The following is a 15,313-nucleotide window of genomic DNA, read 5'->3' on the forward strand; positions in this document are numbered from 1 at the left end:
ATTAAAAATACATAAAAGAATATATCATTTCGCAAAATACTGCCGACTACAGGCCTCTCTGAGCCATTACAATGATCCTGTTTGTTTTCTTAAACACATGGTAAAAGGCCAGCGAAGTGCTAAAAGTCCATTCACTACCGCTCGAGTTCAATTCTATTCATTAATCTTGACTTCTCCCTCAGTTTTTAAATCACCACGTCTTGCGTTGAGCTGATTTTGGCGCTCGAGCTCAAAGTACATCCTACGCACGTCAAAAAACTCGCAGTGCCCCTTTAACACGTAGATAAACTGATGACGCCACCCGACGTTCAACAAGCAGCACAACAAGGAAGTCCTCGACACTCGAGTCCGACTTGAGCCAATGTTTTCCTTGTAGCACAGGTAAGAATAGCTGTAAAATCGTGTCAGCGACTTGTGAAAATAATATTAATTTTCTTCTGTAGTTAAAACAAAGAGCTCCCGCGAAAGAGCACAGCTTTAGTGTTAAAAAAACAACTTAGCAACTAGGCGTACTGGTTTCACTTTGTAGCGTGCTGTATGACAGCGCAGACCCCTGCTGTAGGAACTTTTAGGTTGGAAAAAACCCCACCACATTTAATAAAAACTGCGCCACAGCTACGTAGCTTGAAAGCGAGGCATGTCTTCTCTCTTCGGTTTAAAAACAGCAGCCTGGCATTTTAAGTCCTTAAACAATACGAGTGAAAAATGGGCGGACTTCCTGTAATGCAGGCAAGCTTTTAGCGGTGTGTAGGCCACAGTCAAAATGTACACAGGCTAATTCTCAAGCTGCACCTCAGCAAACGTGGATAAATTGTTACAATTACCGATGAAACACGTTTAAAATGAAGTGCTCAATGCCACCCAATGTGCTTAGTGACGTAGCTACTTTCAAAACGCACTTGAATTTAAGTCTGTTGTAATTAATCTGTAAAAAGTCCAGACTGAGACGTAGTCCTGACGTTACCTGGATGCCCAAACTGTAAGATAACACACACGCAGTCACGTGGTCAAAGTAAGAAAAATACATAATGATGCTATTGCTTAGGTGACATTTTTACCCTTGGCTCTTGGCTATGTTTATGAGGTAATAACCTTGAATGTTTTTCCAACAGACAGATGCGTTTCTTTCACTCTTATCGTTCTACTCATGCCAAACCATCTTATTTTGGGTTAAAATCGGGCGACTGTGGAAACTATGTGATGTGATGGCACTCTTTCACTGTTGCTCTTGGTTAAATAACCCTTTAATAGCTTAGTGGTATAATGTGGGCCCAACATAGGACAGCATGTGGCTGCAGAATGCTGCAGTTACCTGAAGATTTCTGAGGCTTGTAACTAATGAAATGATCCTCCCCAGCGGAGGTGAGCCTCGGCCCTCCTGATATTTGGATGGTCATCATTAGGGCCAGTTTCATCTTGGCTTTTGATGTTTTTTCTACAACACTTGAAAGGGATAGTTCGCCTCTTTTGACATGAAGCTGTATGACATCCCATATTAGCAATATCATTTATTAAATTTGACTTACCCCCTGCTGCGTCCTGTGAGCAGAGTTCCAGCCTCGTTTTGGTGTTGATGAAGGTAGTCCGGCTAGTTGGCTGGGGCTTAAAAAATAAAGCGTTTTGCTTCTCAAAACAATATGCGTTCAACAGAGTAATACATTTGCATCACAAAATCGCTCATCTAGAAAACGTCAGACCTCACAATCGCTTGGCGCTATTTTCTCTCCCTTCATATCACTGCGTGCTGCCACCTGCCGACAGCTGCACCTGTGATACGAAGGTAGAGAGAAAATAGTGCCAAGCGATTTTGAGGTCTGACTTTTTCTAGATGAGCGATTTTGTGATGCAAATGTATTACTCTTTTGAACACATATTGTTTTGAGAAGCAAAACGCTTTATTTTTTAAACCCCAGCCAACTAGCCGGACTACCTTCATCAACACCAAAACGAGGCTGGAACTCGGCTCACAGGACGCAGCAGGGGGTAAGAAAATGTTCATAAATGACATTGCTAATATGGGATGTCATACAGCTTCATGTCAAAAGAGGCGAACTATCCCTTTAAGGACGCATTTGAAATCTGAAGAGCCTTAAATAAGTAAACGATAAGATGAAAATACACACGAGTAAGGGGGTCCAAACTTTTAATTGGTTCTTCATGTCTCTGTGTCTTTAGGATGCCTGTTGAAAGCCTGGAGGAGAGGACAGTGGAGGTGCTGGCTCTGCCCGACGGAATCGATGAAGAGCTGCTGTATCTCTACTTTGAGAATAAGAGGCGTTCAGGGGGAGGTGGGCTTGAATCTGTGGAGAAGAAGGACAACCGTGCCATACTGGTTTTTGAGGAGGCAGAAGGCAAGTCCCAATAACGCATGTGTATCTTGGACATTTTTGAAGTGTTGTCATATATAATTAAGTTTCTTCAGCTGTTGAAGGCTCTTGTTATTTGTTAGGATATTTGTACTTTATCTTATTCAGACATACAGTTGTGTCAAAAATAAAGTTCACCCTATATAGGTTCAAAGGTTTAACTTATTAGGACATAATAAGAAACAAACAGTCTTTTGGTCCTTTTCAGGTCCTGAAATTAGACGGATACAACCTCAAAATTAACATAACCACATATTACACTTTGTTGTTGTATATTTAACAAAAACTAAGTCAAAATGCAGAAGCGGTGTGAAAAGTCCACTCGTACTGCGTCCATAAGAATTAAAAGGTTAACGTGCACCTCTGTAAAAGCAGAAGTTCCGTCAGTTTGCTGCTCTGGAGCATTCAGGTGGAGGAGGAAAGACATCTGCAGTGATCTTCAAGAAGCAATTGTGGCTTACCGTCAATCTGGGAAAGGTTATAAGGTCATTTCTAAACAATCTGGAGTCCATCCAACTGAGAGATAGATTATACACAAGTGGAAAACATTCAAACAGCTGTCAATCTTCCCAGGAGTGGACGTCCCAGCAAGGTCACCCCAAGGTCCAAAAAAACCCAAGAGCTACATCTCAGACTCTGCAAGCCTCAATTAGCATGTTAGATGTTAAAGTTCATGACAGTATAATGAGAAAAAAGACTGAACAAGTACAGCTTGTTTGGAAGGGTTGTAGGAGCACAGCTTAGGTTTGTAAAGTTACATCTGAACAAACAACAAGACTGCAACAATGTCCTTTGGACAGATGAGACCAAAGTGGAAATGTTTGCTCATAAAGCACAGCAGCATGTTTGGAGAAAACCAAACACAGCATATCAGCACAAACACCTCACACCAGCTGTCAAGCACGGTGGTGGAGGGCTGATGATGTGGGCTGGTTCTGCAGCCACAGGACCTGGGCACCTTGCAGTCATTGAGTCCACCATGAACTCCTCTGTATGCCAAAGTATTCTAGAGTCAAATGTGAGGCCGTCTGTCTGACAGCTAAAGCTGGGCTGAAACTGGCTCATCAACGGGACAATGATCCCAAACACAGCAGCAGATCTACAGCAGAATGTCTGAAAAAGGGAAGAATCAAGGAGCTGCAATGGTGCAGTTAAAGTCCAGACCTCAGCCTGATCGAGCTGCTGTGGTGGGATCTCAAGAGAGCTGCACATTATGCCAATAAATTGATTGTTATGTTGTCAGCACCTTATTTATGAAGCACTGACTAAAGAAACAAGCTGTTTACAAAATCACGAGATACAGCTTCTTTTTTTTTTTTTTTAAGATGACATCCTGACTATGTTTTAACAACATTAGGTGCATTTGCACATACAGGAACTCGTGACCACAGCCCTCAGTTCCTATAACCATTTTAGCTCCTTCTCCTCAGCTGGGTCTGTTCTGGTTCTATAGGAACACATCTGACGGAGGTGTGTGGTGGTCGGTAGCTCCGCCCCTTGTCATGCTGTCACGGCTGAAAAGTTTCCTCATACGACACGGACACAACCTACGCGTGTTTAATAAGTTAAACTTACACGTGGTCTCCTTTGTCTGCGGCGCTCTGCTCTCCTTCCTTCATGAAACAAAGAAGTATGGCCTGCGCTCGATCCTTCGTCTCCTGACTCTCTCTCTGAGCTCTTCCAGCCTCCATGTTAGACGCCTGATGTGATCGTCCATGATTAATATCACCATCATGCAGACCATGAACACGGTGGCCTCCCCGCTCTCCATATTAGCTTCTTGGTGGTGTTTTTTCTACTCTCCTTACTTTTCTCAGGTTTGGTTTTGTTTTGTTTTGTTGTTGAATGTGGCGCTAAAGTAACACGTCACTGTCGCAGACGGCTGCGTCCCATCAGTCTCTATCAGGTCCCGACTCATGTGCGAATGCAAACTGAAACAGTTCCCCCGAGGAAGGACAGTTATCAGAACGAAATTCGAGGAGGAACGTTCTTAGAACGGCTCTGTCCGAATGTGGCTATTATTTACACTTCAAGCATAGAATATTCCCTCTTTGCTTTGGTCTCCACCAGGACATAAGAGAAAGCTGCTAAATGCTGCTGAAACTATTGAGCTTCCATCTGTGCGTGCCTGCTCATTTATGTGGATTTCTTTTTTTTTTTTTCTTCCTACCTTTTGCTGAAAACAGCTGCTGCATCTGGACACAAAATGTCAAAGTGTACAACCAAGCCAGAGGAGCAGTGTTCAGGGGCAAATCACCCTTTATTTGTTACATGAATAAAGGCATGTTGTCATATGTCCTGTATTGTTGTTGATCTGAGGTTCTAGTCACCTAATATTTACTCTGTCCTGATACATATGACCTTAGAACTGAAAAAAGCGTGTTCTTTTTTCTTTTTCACATGACTGGAGATGGAATGAATGAATGTCAACCTACAAGTTGATAAGATACTCCTTAAAATCTATGTTCTTTCTGCAATGAGCTGAGACTGCAGTCCAAAAGCTTGTGAACATCACTGTTTCACTTGTGTCTGGAAGCATTAAAGTGAAAACAAGGTGTCGCTGTGCTCCAGAGTGCCGGAATGCAGAGAGGGCAGTAATTGGTCCTTCACATGCTGTATTATAACTCTTTTATTTCTGCTCTAACCACTTTGACAGCTGCAGCCAGAGTGCTGTCCAAAGGACACCATGTTCTTCATAATGTTGAGCTGACTGTGCGAAAGTCTCCGCCAAAGGACTGCTGCAGACTGCTCCTGAGAGGGATCAAGCCCGGCACCAACGTGGAGATGATCGAGCTCTACGTGGAGAACATGATGGGCCTGAGCATGACTGACTACATCCTGCATCCCTCACCAGGCACAGATTTCGTCCTCATTCATCTCAACCAACCCCTCTCAAAAGGTCTAAATGTACAAACTTCTTAGTAGAAATGATGTATCCAAAACACGTTTGTGATACCTTTTAATGTTTACTTTTCTACTTATTGTCATCATTACTGAATCCAGTCTTCATATTACCCAACTGTCTACAGCTAGTGTGCTAAACATGCAAAACTGAAACCATGAAAATGGTTAAAAGTGTGGCTGCTGTGGGAATGTTGGCAGGCTAACATTAACATTTAGCTTAAAGTGATACTCCGGAGTAAATTCAACCTGGGGTCATATGAACGGTGATATCCAGCCAAGTAGCCCACCCGCAGTTTTTTCGATATTGGCTGAACATCAGCTGAGTTACTGAGTTATCCCGAATAGCTTTGTACAAGGGTTAATGGATCCAGGTCCGTATCTCCAAAATTACCACACTAAAATCACATGCCATGACACCAAACTTCTACAGTAGTACAAATATGGTCTGTACTCACAAAGCGATGCATTTGGAAGTTTGAAAATAGTCCAGGAGTTTATTATTATCAACACAAGCCTGATAGCTTCTCTGCAGCTAAAGCTACGTCGACGTCACTCCAAGGCGCTGGGAGCTTCAAAGTAAGATGAGGGTTGATCTACTACTGTAGACAACAAAGCAAGGCTGCTCAATTTCTCCATTGATAAAATAATTTCACAACTCTACAACATAAAAATTCATAAAAAAACATGTAGAATATAGCATATACTTTGTTGTCTACAGTAGTAGATCAACCCTCATCTTACTTTGAAGCTCCCAGCTCCTTGGAGTGACGTCGACGTAGCTTTAGCTGCAGAGAAGCTATCAGGCTTGTGTTGATAATAATAAACTCCTGGACTATTTTCAAACTTCCAAATGCATCGCTTTGTGAGTACAGACCATTTTTGTACTACTGTAGAAGTTTGGTGTCATGGCATGTGATTTTAGTGTGGTAATTTTGGAGATACGGACCTGGATCCATTAACCCTTGTACAAAGCTATTCGGGATAACTCAGTAACTCAGCTGATGTTCAGCCAATATCGAAAAAACTGCGGGTGGGCTACTTGGCTGGATATCACCGTTCATATGACCCCAGGTTGAATTTACTCCGGAGTATCACTTTAAAGCTTGGCCGAACCCTGCTGCATCTTCACAGAAAGGTCTCTCAGGTGGCAGATTGGTCGTCTATCAGTCGGGAGGTCGGGGGTTTTTGTCAAAACTAGGTTCAGAAACAAAGCCACATTTCCCTCAATGTGCTCATCACTGTGTGATTGTGTGCATGACGGAAAAAGCACTGCATATATAGAAGCATATAAAAGTGCGGTCCATTTGCCACTGCACTGCCAGTCTGTAGTTTTTTTTATTATTTTTTATGTCTCTTTAAAATGTTTTTCTTGTTCAACAGATTTCCAAACTCTCAGCACAAAATTCTCCAAGAGGAGACTCGACGGGGCTGAGGTAACGCTTGAACAGATCGAGCAAAGCGACTCGGTCCTCGTGGAGAACCTGCACCCTGGCACCACAGCAGACCTGCTCACTTTGTACTTTGAGAGCGAGCGAGGTGGACGTCAGACGGTGAAGGAGGTCACCATGCTGGCAGAGGGCACGGCCAAGGTGTCCTTTGCAAACCACGAGTGTAAGTTTTGCACTGTGCAGCCTTTACTGCAGCTGTTGCTCTGTCGGCGTTTACAATGAAACAAAATGTCTCTTTTTTTTAAATTTATTTATTTTTTTTCAAACAGCTGTGGACTTCATCGTGGACCGTCAACACAAACTAGATGATGCTGAACTTGCAGTGAAGCCCTACTTTGACTTTCTTCAACCTGCGGAGAGTTCACCGTCGCAAGATGCTGACGTTGAGAGCCAAGATGGCCCGAGGAACAGCTCAGAGGAGCCGAATGAAATTCAGATGCAGACCAGTCCCGTCCTGATGGAGGCAGACCAGTCCGCTGCGGCTGGGCCGTCGGACAGCAGCCCCCTCTCCTCTCAGATGGCCGTGGAAACTCCTGCGTGTGAAACGGCAGCAGAGGTGGCAGAGGTAGCCATGGAGGCTCAAACTGAGGAAGAACAAACACTATCATCCCATATTATCATCACCGACCCAGTGAAATACACATTGCTTCAATGTAGCACTTTTTACCAAGACATACAAAAAGCTAACCCAAATTTTAGCATCCAAATGAAACATGGTGACGGTGTGGACATTGCAGGACCCAACAGACTTCAGTTGGAGCAGCTAAAACAAAGGATCCTGGACTTTATTGGTAAGATGGTAGGAGTACATTTCACCCTTGAGCTGGAAAAGGCTGCGTTTCTGGCAAGAGAAGATGTGAAAGAGCAGCTAATTAAATCCATGATTCAAAGCGACTCGCCTGCCATGTACACCGTGTCTGACTCTAATGTCACGGTAACATCCTTAACTCAGAACTCAGCCAACCAAGCCGGTGACTTTTTAAAATCCCAACTGTGTAACTTCAGCATACCTGTGAGCGAGGAACATGAGTGCATTATGTATTGCAGAGAGTGGTCCGAGTTCCTGCAGACGCTGGGTTTTGTCTCTGTGAAGGCGTGGGAGCGAGGAGGGAATATTGATGTCTTGACTCTGAAAGGAATGGAGAACGAGAAGCAGACTGCAATCATAAAGTTTCTGTCAACCCCCATCGAGAGGGAGACGGTGATCTCCATGGACCCAGGCATGCTGAAGTACATGCAGATTCATTGTCATCAGCTGTTGGTTGACATGGACCAGGTGTCTATTTTTCCACTGGAGGCCGAGGATGCTTCAGGGTTAAAGGTATGTGGTGCATCAGTATTACATGTAAAACAAGAAACTTTTTTACCATAAAAAATGTACAAATTAGGGCTGGGCGACGATTAAAATTTTTAATCTAATTAATCACATGATTTCCCTGATTAGTCACGATTAATCGCGTTTGTACGCAAAATCCAAAAATGAATCCAAAAGTAGTGTATAGCTTTTAGCATTTAGCTTTATTTTAAATGTGCTGCCATATGAATGAAAGTGCCATAACATTTGTTGTGCAAACACACTTTTAACATCAGCATCTTTCTGTAGTTTTTATGTAGAAGCCTCGCTCCACTGTCTGTTTCCTTGAATGACTTGCTGCTATCAGTTGTGTGTTTTGCCTTTAAGTGATATTTTAGACTGGAACTACTACGCTGAGAAGACAATTCAACTTGGCAGTGTTTACAGATGACTTTGGTTCTGTCGACTCCGCCGTCTGGAAGAACTTTAAAATGAAAATGGCCGAGTAAAAGTTCCGTACCCTTCTCCATGTTTGGTGGATCCGCCGATTACTTTCTTTTCCGGTTCCACAGCAGACAGCAGCAGACTTTTACAATTATAAAACAAATAATAAGTGGGTTGAGCAGGCGCCCCATGTACAGAGGCTATAGTCCTCGCTGCAGCTGGCCCCGGTCCAAGTCCCACATCGGATGGCCCTGTGCTGCGTGTAGTTCCCCCTCTCTCTGCCCCCTGCTCCCTGTCTTTCTAAACTTTCCTATCAATTAAAGGCACAAAAGTCCCAAAAAATAATAAACACATTTTGTTTTAAAAACCTGCGTTAATGCGCGATGAAATATTTATCGACGTTAAATAATCAACGAGTTAACTCGTTATTATCGCGTTAACTCGCCCAGCCCTAGTACAAATCCTTCTTTTTAAAAAAAAAAGAGATTATTTTCTACAAAGTGTTTACTCTTTAAGTCTCATCCCTTGTCTCATCAATATTTTGTGTGTATTTGTGAATGAACCTGAAAGATCCACGGCCACGCGGTCGCTTGCCAAATGGCAGAGGAGGTGCTTCAAGGCGTCGTCTCCTCTATCTGCACCAAAACCATCACAGTAAATGCTCCAGGAGTAACTCGGTTTTTAGATGAACAGGAGTGCAGGAGCATTATTAATGAGATGGAGACTAAGTTTCAGGTCTACATCAACCCAAAGTGCGTGCGCTGGCAGCCCCTAGGATACCAGGTAAGGCCATGATGGAACAAAGCAGACATTTTGTAAGATGTTGTGTATTTTTTGTCCTTTTAAAGCTGTGCAACTCCAGGCTTTGTCTCTGCTGGCCACATATACCAGTTGTTGTTTAGCTTTATTATCTGTCTACCTTGAGGTCGGAGCATACCAGCATAACAAGGCAGAGGCTCAGTTCTCCTCACTGTCCTGAATGAGTTGCCTGCTGAATGCTGTAGTGTTTTTTTTTTTTTGTTGTAGTTTTTTTTTTTGTAGTTTTTTTCCCCAATTGCCACACATGAGCCGTACCAGTCAAAAGTTCGAATACACCTGTTCATCCAAAATGAACGGGTACAATGAGTATATTCCCAAACGACGCAGGCATCGTGTATTTTTTTTTTAAACCCTTCTGATGGTTTCTTCTGTTTTAGAGCCTAAAATCATCTCATTTTACAGGTCCTTGATTTTTATTTTGATGGCCCACTGAAATAGATCTAAAGCTGCACCTGCCAAATTTCTTGTCAGCTTTGTTGTAGCTCCTGTCTCTTTAAAGGGATAGTTTTTTTTTTTTTTTTAAATAAGGTTGTGTGACGTACTCACAAGTAGTTAGTACCTTACCTGCAGTAGGCAGCGGTCAGAACGCTCTCTGTTTGGAGAAGCAGGGAGATATTCTCATGGGGGAGTCGAGCTCTAATAGCTGCTGAGAGCAGGGACAAAAGTAGAGCAAAGTTTCATCTTCCTGAAATCTAAACTGTTCTCAAAGCTCTGATTGTTATTTATAATCTGCCGAACAACATGGAAATGTGAATCAGCTCAAGTGTCCCTCAAGCAGAAGAAGTTGGAGCTGATGGGGGGAAAAAAAAGATTTTATTTGTTATTCCAGGATGTTTTCGAAACCGCATGGAAGGTGATGTCCAACAAAAACTTCCAGAGGGCGTCTACGAATGACTCTGCACAAGAGTTGAAATCGGATCCATTGCAGACGAGTCCCGAAGGCGCTTCGGACGGAGGTAGCATCTTCTCTCCCCCTGATTCCTCTTTTTTTTTTTTTCTACTTTTAAACTTTTAACTGTTTAACTTTTGAACTTTGTAGGCCTTTTAGATGAGGCGAAGAATATCGTCTCAGCTGTTGATGAAAAGCAGCAGGAGGGGGTGCCCACTGCAGATCAGCTGGTCAACATGGACGATGTGGACCTGTACACAGCAAAGGAACCTGGCAGCCTGACGGATCAGGACCCTAACGGGACAGCCGTTGAAGCTTCTCAGCTCTTAGCTGATCAGAATGCCGCCTGTGGGTCATTTCTGTTGGATGATGGAGTTCTGGGCCTCGCGAGCAATCTGGAAGAGGAGGCCCAGCTGTCTTTGGCTATTCAGTACTCTATGGAGTCAAGCCAGTGGTCCCTGAAAGATGAGGAGGAACAGCTTCAAAAGGCCTTGGAGCTGTCAAAGACAATGATCCAAAACGAGCGCTGTTCTCGTAGTACTGACATGAGCAAACGGGCGGACCAGCCGGAGAAGGGAAGCAGCAAGTCTTCCGTACAGGATGCAATAAAAGCAGCCAACACCATCCAGCTCGATGTGTACGCAGGTTATAGCTGTGACCTGATTCGGGTGGACATCGCCTTCAATAAGAAGGTGAGCCAGAGACAGGGCGAAGAGAAACTGGAGGACAAGTGCATAAGAAGAATGTCCGATTACCACAGGCAATGTCTGGAGATGATCTCACGGAAGCACGCGGTTAATATCGAGGTTCAGGGAACCATCATTGCCGTTTCTGGGTTTCAGGACTATTTGAGGGGAGCGATTTGGGACACGAAGCTGCTACTGGAGAAACTTTCCAACTCCGTGACGGATCAGGAAATCCTGAGGACCGTCCGGTGGGAGCATCACGACCCGGCCTCCTCCAACCCGACGGCTTATTCTGCCGACGCGACGGTATTCATAGAGAACGCTTGGAGGATGAAGCTTCAGGAAGTTGACATTGTGCTCGACAATCAGCCCCACATCATCAACTTTGAGAAGATGCAAGAGTACAACATAGCTTCAGGGAAGTCTGTGACCATCTCCAGGAAGTTACCCGACTTAGAGGATTTGACCCAAGATGTACCAGGTAAATGGAGATTTGTGATGCATTTGGGCTGTTTGGAGCCATGAAACTGTGTTTAAAAAAAGGCAAAACACAAGTCAAAAATAGAATTTAATGCAGTTGGCCAAGTGATGCTCAAGATGTTAACTATCCAGGGAAGCTACTATGATTCGCTTCACAGTGAAAACGTACTGGTTTAAAGTGAAAGGACAAGCGGCAATGAGGGTTTGTCTCAGGAGTTATTGGCCCGAGCTGACTGGAAACGAGGGGAGTAGGAAAGGCCTAGAAAGAGGATAAATGGAAGGATGGATGAGGGAAATGGAGGGTTTGGGGGGGCCAAGAGAACAAGGCAAACGGTGCTAACCAAGTATAAGATGGCTGGCCCGGTGATTTCTCAGCTCGTGTCTTATCTTCCTTTATGAAGTGTTTACAATTTGTGTTTGTTTTTTAAAATGAAATTCTCTCCATAGTCTTGAGGTTTTTAGCAGTACTCACTGAGAATCCACAGAAGGTGCTTTTCAACAGTTTCAGGGTCTCTCTGAGTGCCGCCCCCCCCCCCCAGAGTTAAACCCCACCGTAGCTCCTCCATCGTATAGAGACGCATTACCCCTCTGCGTTCTGTTTAGTTGTCTAAAGGCGTGAACTCACTGGTGTCTAAAACAGCTGGATCTATGCAATTAACGTGCGATTAAGTTTTAAGCCGCGTGTTTCGAAGCATAAATTTAAAATAGATCTATTCTAAACATTTGAACGGATAATACAAATAACTGAAGTGATAAAGTGATGTGTTTTATTGTTGAAGTTCATATGATTTCCCACTGAATGGTACGACTGTGCCACCCGCTGTCATTAATTGATAGCTGCTATTCTTTTTGCCGGTCGGGTCTAAAATGCAGAAACATGACGGTACGTTTAGGCTTTAGTCTGAAAATAACGTGCATGGCGGTCCGCTTTCAGCTTATTGATTAAGAGCAGAAATGGAATTTAGAATCAAAGTCATCCCAGTCTCTGTGGTCCGATGCGCTGCAGTGTGACACTTCCTGCCAGCACCTCGCCGCGTCACATGACCCACCGCAGCAGCGCACCGCCGCAGCTTCTCGTGCGGCAGAAAAGGTCGGTCCTGCGGGTTTGCAGGTTTTACCAGCCATGCTTTCCTCTCGGTTATTACAGTGTTGTTCCGGCTCTGATTTCGGCTGATTGACCACATTGTTATCATTTAATGTTTGAGGGATAAATGTACAAAATAATTAGTGTGAAATACTGTTTTATTAGGTTTTCCAGACACATCAAAGATGCCCAACTGAGCTCGAGCTGCGTTCCATACAAAAAGAACCGAAGGAATATCCAACGGACAAAAACCTGCTTTTTGTTTATCTGCGTTTTCTCCCTTTGAGCTCGAAGAGTTTGTGTCTGATTTATTTATTTATTTTTTGCTCAGATGAAGCAGGGGGTGCTGTGGTTGGGGATGATTTTTGACATAATTTGGTGTATAAGAGCCTTTAGAGAAACCTTGACAAAATCCTTGACCTTGACCACCATCTTGCTCTCATTAGAGAAATTAGGAATTTGGCAAGAAGAAGATTTCCCAGATAAATGAGCTTCGATCCCTGGTGGTAATGGGGGCTTAGAGATTGGGTTATGTCTTTGAGCCATAATATTTGGCTGCCTTTTGTCAGTTTCGTGGCTCCATATCCGTGTCTTCCAAAAGCAAAGACGCTAACCAAACCATTTGATAACAGAGGAGGAATTGTCCCTGCTGTCGAACCTGCCCGAAGCGAGCAAAGTGGACGAGGAATCTGACGAATTTCAGAACGTGGTGAAGAGTTTCTACGAGACCATACAAGATTACCACAGCAAAATCCGCATCATAAAGGTGAAAAACGCAATGCGTCTTTTTGCAACGGCTTCTTTGACGCTTTTGTACTGACACGAGATCATTTTGTTCTTTCCTTCTTTGTTCTGAAGGTGGAGAAGCTGATGAACCGACTGCTGTACAACCAGTACAAGCTGAAGAAGGTGAGCGTACTGCAGAGGTCCACCTACCCTCAGATCGAACGGACCCTCTACCACGGCACCAATGAGGGGAGTGTGAAGGAGATATGCGTTCATGGGTTCAACAGAAGCTTCTGTGGAAAGAATGGTATGTTCAGAGTCATCGTTGCTTTGTTTTGTCTCATAAGCTGCTTTTGGTTTTGTTTCTTCTAATCTTTATTCTGTCTGTTTTTCTTTCCACGCAGCTACAGTCTACGGACAAGGCGTGTATTTTGCTGTCAACTCCGCTCTGTCTGTCCAGGAACAGTACTCGCCCTCGAACGCGGATGGATACAAGTTTGTTTTCGTGTCTAAAGTTCTCACAGGTGACTTCACGAAAGGCTGCCATTCGATGAAGACGGCGCCGCTGAAGGAGACGGGCGATATTCCCCTCCGATACGACAGCGTGACTGACGACATTACCAAGCCGACGATGTTCGTCATCTTCAACGACACGCAAGCTTTTCCGGAATATCTCATCACGTGTCAGCGAATCCTCCGCTGAGGGGGGGTGGATGAGTTTATCTGGAGAAAAGGCTGCCAATGTTGTTCTGATGTTTATACGATGATTTGAAAAGGGCAGCTGAATGATAAAGGGCTTAATTTTTGTTGCAACTGCACAGGTTTCACACTTCCTTTCAAGCTCTTTGGGGCTTTTCGTTTCCCACTACTACAAATTAGGCAAATGTGTTGAAGGAACAATCCATTCGCCCGACCCGATCTTTTAAGCGCACCCTTTCGGCGCACAATCTCTTCACAGCAGCACTTGATGCATTCAGTTTCACTTGTAATTTGATAGTTATCGACATTGCTCACACTCGAGCAAATTGTATCGTTGCCTTGAGGGACAGTTTATTTTCTTTGAACCGGGGTTGCATAAAGCTCTTATTTAGTAGTCGGTGTATTACAGACCGTCGATTGTCCCCAGTTTGGAGAAGTAGACTATTCTGCCTGCATGGAAGCTAAACGGTCATCCACTATAACGGAGAATAAGAACCAAATATATTTGTATTCGCCACCCAAAAGAATAACGGCTTAGAAGCGCAGGGGGAAGATGGGCCCAGATTAAACATCAGTTTAAGTGGAGGAACTGGAGCCTTAAACTCCCTTTTTAACCTTTATTTTTCAAGGGACTTGATTTGATGTGATATAACGTGTTAAAAAAGACAAAGTCAGACAATGCTTGCAAGCATCCAAAAGTGCCCGTCAGCAGGAGGCTAAAGCAAACAAACTGGGCTGATTTGACCAATTTATCATCCACTTTTGCTATCTGGAATTTCAATTTCCTTTGACTTAACTACGTTGTCCAAATTTTTGTTTTCGGGTCCCGTGAGAATAGCTTCTAAATATAATTTAAATAAATGGAACATTTGTGTGTCAGAAAGAGAAGCAGCAGTCCACTACCTTACAGTGAGAAGTTTTAAGTCACAGGAACAACGTTCTGTTGTAACTTTTTAACCTTTTGCATCCGTTACAACTGCTGTGCGCTTTGAAGGGATGTGCGTTGGTACGCTGATTAAGAGAAATAAGTAAGTAAGTAATCTGTGAATTATGCTTTGTTTTCCAAACATGTTGGATCATGACCGCAGTCTACTGTTCCTCGTTAGTTTGATTTCTTTATGAACACAGTCTGCTGCCTGCTTCAGTGTTCTGATCTGAGACTGCAGTCCAGGAGTTGGTTGACTATGACGCATTTTATTCTTATCCTTTTTTTTACGTTTACAATTGATTGATAATTTTTCTTTTAAATAAAGTTTGTGGTCTTAGTTGAGATCTCTTTGATTTGAAAAGACAAATAAAAGACTCAATTGAGAAACCATTACGAGGCTCGTTTTCTTCTCGATGTTGACATTGAGCTGTTGTTCCAATGCATCTGCTCCTGTGTGTATTTCTGCTCCCATTTTCTCCAGAATGCCTCAAACTATCGTTGACATAGAAAAAGTGGGCAAAAGAAAAAACAAAAATTCAGATTAAA

At 43.5% G+C, this 15,313-nt stretch overlaps 1 protein-coding gene across 1 annotated transcript; it reads left to right on the forward strand.

Moving 5' to 3' along the window:
- Positions 1–287: 287 nt before the first annotated feature.
- parp10 (poly(ADP-ribose) polymerase family member 10) lies at positions 288–14,449 on the forward strand. The gene is made up of 11 exons (XM_075449520.1): positions 288–381; positions 2,176–2,351; positions 5,023–5,265; positions 6,651–6,881; positions 6,988–8,039; positions 9,027–9,239; positions 10,105–10,231; positions 10,315–11,331; positions 13,047–13,180; positions 13,273–13,447; positions 13,545–14,449. Exons 2-11 carry the CDS (start codon positions 2,177–2,179, stop codon positions 13,841–13,843), a joined length of 3,666 nt encoding a protein of 1,221 aa, XP_075305635.1. The 5' UTR covers positions 288–381; position 2,176; the 3' UTR covers positions 13,844–14,449.
- Positions 14,450–15,313: the final 864 nt, after the last annotated feature.

The sequence above is a fragment of the Odontesthes bonariensis genome, chromosome 18 (assembly GCF_027942865.1).
Source record: "Odontesthes bonariensis isolate fOdoBon6 chromosome 18, fOdoBon6.hap1, whole genome shotgun sequence".
Taxonomy (NCBI): Eukaryota; Metazoa; Chordata; class Actinopteri; order Atheriniformes; family Atherinopsidae; genus Odontesthes; species Odontesthes bonariensis.